Below are 8,295 nucleotides of genomic sequence, written 5' to 3' on the forward strand. Positions count from 1 at the left end.
TGTTTTTTTGGCTATTGCTACAAATATACCCCAGCGACTTAAGACTGGTTTTGTGGTCCAGGGTCACATTTGTAAATTAAAAAATAATAATAAAACAAATGATATAAAATAAATCTCCATATTTATTTTATAAATAAATCATATATATAACAAATTAATATATACACATTTATCCCCCTCCCCCAGATCAATCAACTAGGTAAAAAACACTATATACAGGACATAAGACCCTACAGACAGTACTTTTAATTTTCACATGTAGCCAGAGGCTTTGGAAATTTTGAACTGTTTGTTTTACATCTGTACTAAGCCTGTGTTTTTTGTTTTGTTTTTTTTTATTTTTTATTTTGTTTTGTTTTTTGTTTGTTTATTACATTTTACATTTTGTAATGTCTATTGTATATAATTTCTGTTATGTTGCAATAATAAAATCAGTCAATAAATAAAGCCAAAACAGTGTACTTACTATTTTTTATAGTATGTACTGCACAGTATGCTAGTACTCTGTTCCAAACATAAAATATTGAACCAGTTTTAAGCATTAGAATTGCATACTTGGCTTTCGAGGGATGAGAACTCGCATCATAGACTGTAAATGTAAAGGAGATAGATCGGAGACTGCTTGATTGCATGTGTCACGGCTGAGGAGGGAGTGTTGGCTGGGCCGTGAAGTGTGGAGAGATGGGCCGGTAGACATAGTGTGTGTGCTTGTCAAGGTTAGACGGGCTCACCACTGCAGTGTGCTCATTGTTCCTGCCCCCCTCGGCAGCCTCCCATCCCTAACTCGTGCTGCAGTCCTCCTCTTCCCTCAAGAAAAACAGCCCTATCTTCTACACACACATTTTCTTACATTTAGCGCCAGTGTGTGGGGTTGCTATGTCACCCGACCACTGTACAGCTGTTTATGTTGTGCGACAACATTACCATTCATTCTTAATGCTACAAGAAACAGGAGATCCCATAGTCTGCAGGAAGTTGTAATTTAACATGTTTCTTCCTCCTCTGACACTCACTTATCAACTACCGTTAGTGTCTCTGTGATGGAGGGACAAAGATGTGCGTTGCACTTTCTGGTTTGCTCTGCCAAATAGAGGATGTTACGGATTGTAAACATTAGAAACACACATATGAATCACGCAGTCTTAAGCGAATGGTTGTTATGTCGGATGAATGTAAGGGCTCTATCCTTCTGTGTCAGCTATATTAAGCTCTGTCTGAGTCTGATAACCATCAGCACGGAGCTTGCCCTGGATTCATGGTGTGTGACTTGCACGCACGCGCACACGCACGCGTGCACACACACACATACATACACACACACACAAACACGCACATATGTACAAGCCTCGCAGCGTGTTTGTCAAACACATTGAGCAGAAGCGGTGACGGACAGATTGAATGTGGTGATTTATGCACAAGCTCTGTGATATCAGATGTATTACATGTCTGAAAGCTTGCAGCTAAGTGTTAACACTTTTTTGTGAATGAGGTTGTGCTCATAAAGCATGTGTTTGTGTGTTTTCTCACAGAAGGTGGTGGATGACGACAGTCAAGGGAGGAAGTCCAGTCCTGCACCCTGCCCACCTAACAGCAAGCTGTCTGATAGCGTCCTGGAAAAAAAGCTACCTTCTAAGGTACTGCATCACTTTACAACAAAGTCCATTTAATGCAAGTCAGGCTACTCAACGGGCATCTTGGCATCGATCCCGGGCAGCTATTTTCTATCTAAGCAATAGACCTGCAAGTATCATGTGTGCTAAAATGGGGACTGTCTAAAATCTCCAAAACTGCTTGGTGTGTAATAACAGTTCAATCATTTATAAGATCTGACAAAAGTTATTTAATGTAGCTTTTTTAGCTGAAATTAGGCTAATAAGGCAGTGTACAGTGGGACTTCCTTTCTTACAGCCCCCATTTTGAGCATTCTCCAAATTGTTCTTCAAGTGGTCTGTCTCCTTGTCTCTGTTTACACGCAGGCACAGAACAGCCTCCCCGTTTATCCACACACCCTCGTCCTCATCTAGTCAGAAGCAGGAAACAGCCTCTCTCTATCTTACTCACTCATACTCATCGTAGGCCTCAAAACCGACCTCACCCTTCTCACCCACCCCTAGACAACTCCCACATTCACACCCCTTACTCTCATTTTCTCTTTCAGTCACTCATTCATTCAGAAATATCTAATTTCACACGCACCAGAGCCCCAACAGTGTTCTTCATCTTTTCATTTCGGGTGACGATTTTGGGTTGACCTAATGACAGTTGGGCAGGGTTAGGTGTAAACAGGGCTCAGACTGCAAACCACTTTCAAAGGAAGGCATTGTTTACTTATAACACAGTACAGTTCAAAAGTTTGAGATCAGTAATTTTTTTAAAAGTTAGTATTAAAGTTTAAAGAAGTCTCTTATGCTCACCAAGGCTGTATTTATTTTATATAAAATACAGTAAAGTCAGTAGTATTGTGAAAATATTAAAACTTAAAATAACTGTTTTCTATTTTAATATATTTCAAGATGTAATTTATTCCTCTGATGGCAAAGCTGAATTTTTTAGCATCCATTACTCCAGTCTTCAGTGTCACGTGATCCTTCAGAAATCATTCTAATATGCTGATTTGGTGTTCAAAAACAGTTGTGCTGCTTAATATTTGTGTGAAAACGTAACTATATACCTTTTGTTATAATTTTTTTAAATACATTTTTTATTGTAATTTTCTTAACGGTAGGGTATTTTTCAGGTGATTTGTTTGAAATGAGATGACGTTAAATAAAGGTGTACATGAAGTACAAAAAATGTGTTGACATTTGACTACATTGTGCTTGTAGTGTAAATATTAATTCACTAGTCACGCAATCAGAGGCCGTCCTCTCAAAATCCTTTTACATGAGACACATCTGAGACACATCTTTAAAACAAGGTGTAAACAGAGCCACACTCTCGCCCAATATACCTCACCCAGTCTTTACATCAACAATCAAACAGAAACCTACCTGGGCTGTTTCACTTAATGCTGTCTTTCTCTTATCCTCTTCATTAATGCTCTACCTGTCAGCCTGTGCTCTGTGGCCACTGATGGATGAATTCTTCTCATGCATACATGATATTACAGCAGGATGTTTGTACTGCTCTCTTTGTTTACTCTGCTTCAGACGTCCTCTCTCCCCTTACTAAGTTTCCTCTCTGTGTGTTTGTGCATTTGTATGTAATTATTGCTGTTTGACTGCTCCTGCACAAATGCTCTTCATAATCTGTGTGTAATGAGACCTTAAAGAATTTCTGTATTATTCATGCACAAATATGTGTAGACATGTATTTTAATGTAGCTCAAACAGTCCATTTCATATTCAAATGGTCCTAAAGTGCTTCATTAATATTGATACGCGTTTGCTTGTGTGTGTACAGGGCAACTTACAGTCTTCAGTGGCATTCAGTCGACTGTTTCCTGACATCAAAGAGGAACCAGGACACAGCCCCGTCATCCACCCTAGGTATGGCCCTTTTTTTCCAAGCATTCCCTTGTTCCAGGATTTCAATAGGATCACGCAAGTGCATATGATAAAATGGGCAAAATTCCATAGATGTCCTATAGACCGTGTCTAAGGTTTCTCGTGTAACCTGGGTTTCTTTGATTTGGACCTGCAAGCGTTGACCTTAGAAGCTATTCAGGACACCCTAGCAGCCGCATAGCAATGCCTTGTCAACCAATCACAAGACCCTATCATTGTGATGGCATTTGTACCAATCATCTTTTTAGACAATGTTAAAATGTATTTAAGATTTATATTCGCAAACCTCATAAGAGAATAATAGCACTTGACCTGAAGGCTCGCAGTCAGTCAACAAGAAAAAAGCAATTGAATTGCATTGCCATACATCAACTAGACCCTGTTTGTTTTTGTTTTTTTTAATGTTAATTTATCCCAGTCTGATCTGATTATTGCGATTAGTGGTGCATCATTAACTGCTCAGCTGTACGTGTGAAAGGCTCTCTGAGAGCAACAATTCTCATGATAATGTTGGAGTTTTTAGTTCCAGCGTTGTATGTGCACTGGCCTGAGGGTGTTTGTTATGTTTGCAGTTGCTACCTGTACACGTACGATAAGATGGTGGCCCCTAACGTATCCCTGCGGAAGGAGGGGGAGGTGAGCCATGAGGTTCTGGGGGCCCTGCTCAAACAACACTACAGCAGGAGAACACTCACCCACGACAGCCAGCCCACCACAGGTTTGTACCCCTGCACCATTTAGTTATCCTTGTAAATGAATGCATGTACATGCACAAGACATGCTAGAATGATGTGCTGTTAAAGGTCAGAAGTTTATGGACATGCATGTGGTTGACTCACTTAAAGGGTGAGGAGCTGCTGAGAGTGTCTTGCTAATGATTAATACAACTCACATTTTATAGTTGCCAGTGAAGAGAGAGTGAATGAACAGAGGCCGCTGTCCCTGTGAGTGTCAGATCGCTCTAGAGTGCTGGGGGAGGGGTCTCCAGTCTCCACCGCAGCACGCCACATTTCCTCCCGTCCTCCTTCTGCCTGTCTCTCTCTCTTTTTCCTTTTTTCTCTGTGCCTCACTCATCCTTTTTTTCACTTTTTGATCCTCTTTCAACCCCTCTGGCCCACTTCTCACCTCACTGTGCTTATCGCTTTCTTCCTCTGTTTTTTTTTTTCTTCTCCCTATTTTTTTCAGTCTGTCTCTCTTTTTTCAGTATACCCGTTCTCCATCTTAGCTCACCCCTCACTTTATTCTCAATTTGTCTCTCTTTCTTTATATACACCCAGTCTCCATCCTGACTCCCCTGTCTTTTGTCTCTCTTTCTTCCATGTACCGTTCTCCATCCTGGCTCCCTTGTGTCCCTACCGTCTCTCGTTCTCCATATTTGACTCATTCTTCTGAGTGACAGACAGGTCTTAGTCACAGTAGAGGCTAGCAGCAGTGCGAGGCTGTTCTTTGGCTCTGCAGTGCCAGATCTGCAGCCTGCCTGTCCAACATTCAAATGAGCTGTATCTCTCTTACACTCTCTCTCTCTCTCTCTCTCTCTCTCAGTCCCTTTGGACTCCCGTGTTGCTCATCTAAGCATACATGCTAGGCTGCTGTGGTTTGCCTGGTGCATGTGATTTGTATGTAGAGCGTGTGTAGTACCTTAGCAGCATTAAAAAATAACTTTAGATCGAGAAATTCTCCACATGCCTCACATTTCTGTGTGATGCTTCCAGCTCTTCCCCTCTACGCTGACCTTCAAAGAGAGACACCCACAGAGAATTAGTCACACAGACTTTCAGCACATGACAGATAAGGTGTGTGTGTGTGTGTGTGATTGCATGAGTGTGGTTAACTCTTTCTTCTCTTTCCCTCAGATCTTCCCGCATCTCATTCCTCCATTGCAGAGGAGGCCAAATCTCACAACGCGGGCGAAGCGAATGAGTGCCGCCAACCTCCTCCGTCAGTCGCCATGGAGACTAGCCCGGGCGGCAAGCAGCACGCCCCCATTCCCACGGAGGGCAAAGACAGTGGAGCTGAGGACGACAAGGACAGGATCATGCTAGAGATTGTGCAGATGTACCAGCGGCAGCAAGAAAAGCTGAATTCCACCCTTCAGAAACAGCTGCAGCTGGAGATGGTGAGACAGTCAGATTAGACAAATCATCCCTTCCTGAGTCACAGAGGCTCTGTTCCAAACCATAATGAGCTGCCCAACTGTCTGGTGTCTACATAGGCTTCTAAGGAAGCATCATAACTCATTATTGCTTGAGGCAAAATAAAAGTAATAATATCAAAAAAATAATATATATGTTAATGTCATTATACAAATTTAAATAAATCAATTATATCCTGCCTTCATACTTTAAGTTTGGCACACCTAAAATTACATTTTGTAAGAAAATTACCCCTAAGCACCTTTGCATAGCCTAGTTTGGAACCCCTTTGCCTTTAATTTGTCATGTGAAATTAAAAATGGCATCTAACCTAAGTCGAAAAGCTGAGTACAACGAATGAATAGCAAGCACACATAATCAATGAAATAGTCAATTTTTAATTAGATTTTTATCTATACATTATATATACATTATATATGCACATATTTATGCATCTGTGCATATTTATAATTAGCATTTCCTGCTGCCATTTTGGATGAAAATGATTAAGTTTTTCGTATTGCATCTGGGATTGCCTCATCCGCGAAATGATACATGTGATTCCGTCCTAGATTTTGGTCTAAACGGGTATTTTAAAACACAGCGTGATTTTGCTGCTTTCTGTTCAGAGCAGCATTCATGTTGGGTGCATGCCTATAATGTCTAAAAATGTTCCTCTAAATAGGCAGCTCACTAGAGGTTGGAACAGAGCCAGGGAGATGGACTAGTTGTGTACCTGAGAAGCTCTTTTGTGGTCCTGTGAAAAGAGAGAGACCTTGTTATAATGAGAGTAAAGGTGAAGGCCAGAGCAGAATGTTCCAGTTGAGTATGAACATACAGAGTATGTTCCAGTTGAGCTTCATCACCCCTGACTCGTCCACTACAAACCCTCGACCTTTGCCATACATTGTTTGACGCATGTATTGATGTGCGTGTGTGTGTAGGAGCTGGAGGCAGTGCGTGGGGGCGAAGCAGCTAGGCTGAGGGAGTTGTCTGCGGAGCAGCTGGAGCTGCAGAACGAGCTGGAGGCAGTGCACACTGAGCATGCTCAGAGACTGGGGGAGGTGCGGCAGGAGCAGAGACAGCTGGAACACCGACTCGAGCAGCTCAGGCAGCAGAGCTGTGCCTGTCAACCCAAAGAGCAGGAGGCGCAGTACAACGCACAGGTACATGCATGGACCACAGCAGAGCCTATCTGAGTGTGCCCGGATGACTGTGTGATGCAATGATAAACTGAATTATTCCTGTACCCAGTTCAGTATGCTGCATGTATCAGCGCAGCTCATCTGTGTGTGGGAGTGATTCAGTAACGGGAAGACAGATACACGAATACACTGAGATGGAGAGCCAGTGACTGACTGATTTGCACACTGTGCCTGATTTCTGCATTTCAGCTATCAATTAGGGCAGTGGTGCTCAGACTTTTTAAACCACATATCTAATCAGTCTAATCAATTCAGACCAGATCTAAATATTATCAATATTACATTAGGGTATTATGATGATTGCATGCATAAATCTATTAAAATTGTAGAATGAGAAATTAGAAATAAGAATTAAATAAAAAGACAATTTAAATAACATTTGCATGTTGTAATATTTTTTAATTTCAAGCTTTGTTAAAGAGCATCACATTTTGAAAACCATTGATGGGGGGGGGGGGGGAGCGCTTTAATGTTGCTAGATACAGGGGTAAATGGAGTCTATGACTCTAGAGAAGTAAAAAACTATTAGAAATCATTTTCAGTAATAGAAATGAAGCTGAAATAAAATTTATTATAAATATTACATGAAAAAGTTACACTTTAAAAAAATTTAACAAAAATTAGTAATGTTGCCTTGAAATAAAAATTATATGGAATAAAGTTATATAGAATAAATATGATATAAAAGGAACAAATACATATCAAATTGCTAAAATTAAAATAACTGAAAATACAAAAAGCTTCAAAATATTTATAAATACAGTTCTATAATAGTATAAATAAGACTAAAATAACACTGCATCAGATATCAAATCCCTCAAAACATTTTCTAAAAGTAAAGACTTGCAGTTCACAAAGTAAGTCGGATGTAAATTCATTTACATCTTTTTTCTTTTTCTTTCTTGCAGTCTATTTTATTTTCTTGATTTCTTTCTTTAGCTTCTAAGCACATTGTTTATTTGAGTGGGTGAGTTAAAATGAATTGTGATTGAGTCTTTTTGACTGAGAAAGGCTCAGGTATACTTCACTTTCTGCGTCCACTCGGCTTTGTGTACACACAACGCAAGTCTTTCATGAGTATGGATAGCCATGTTAAGCGTATGCGCAGTATCCAGTGAACTGTTCTTTTAAAGGTGCCATAGAATGGAAAACTGTATTTACCTTGGCATAGTTGAATAATAACAGTTCTGTACATGAAAATGACATACCGTGAACCTCAAACACCATTGTTTCCTCCTTCTTATGTAAATCTCGTGCATGCAAAAGACCACTGAAAAATAGGTGAATCAGAACATAACACCGACTGTGACGTTACAGTTGGGATCACTAATAGTTACGCCCCCAACATTTGCATATACCCGCCCATGTTCTAAATTCTGCAGGTATTGTGAAGAAACAAGCGAGGATAATAGCGAAAATGGCAGATCATGGAAATAAATGTTATGTTCCAGG

At 40.4% G+C, this 8,295-nt stretch overlaps 1 protein-coding gene across 1 annotated transcript in view; it reads left to right on the plus strand.

Annotated features, from left to right (window-relative positions):
• Window positions 1-8,295, plus strand: part of skila (SKI-like proto-oncogene a) — a 40,211-nt gene that overhangs the window by 27,851 nt on the left and 4,065 nt on the right. The window contains exons 2-6 of the mRNA XM_016448350.1: window positions 1,530-1,634; window positions 3,403-3,488; window positions 4,079-4,224; window positions 5,360-5,622; window positions 6,583-6,804. Coding sequence (XP_016303836.1) covers window positions 1,530-1,634; window positions 3,403-3,488; window positions 4,079-4,224; window positions 5,360-5,622; window positions 6,583-6,804 — 822 coding nt within the window. The remainder of the gene's footprint in view (window positions 1-1,529; window positions 1,635-3,402; window positions 3,489-4,078; window positions 4,225-5,359; window positions 5,623-6,582; window positions 6,805-8,295) is intronic.

This window comes from Sinocyclocheilus anshuiensis, unplaced genomic scaffold (genome assembly GCF_001515605.1).
Source record: "Sinocyclocheilus anshuiensis isolate Anshui unplaced genomic scaffold, SAMN03320099.WGS_v1.1 scaffold940, whole genome shotgun sequence".
Classification (NCBI taxonomy): domain Eukaryota; kingdom Metazoa; phylum Chordata; class Actinopteri; order Cypriniformes; family Cyprinidae; genus Sinocyclocheilus; species Sinocyclocheilus anshuiensis.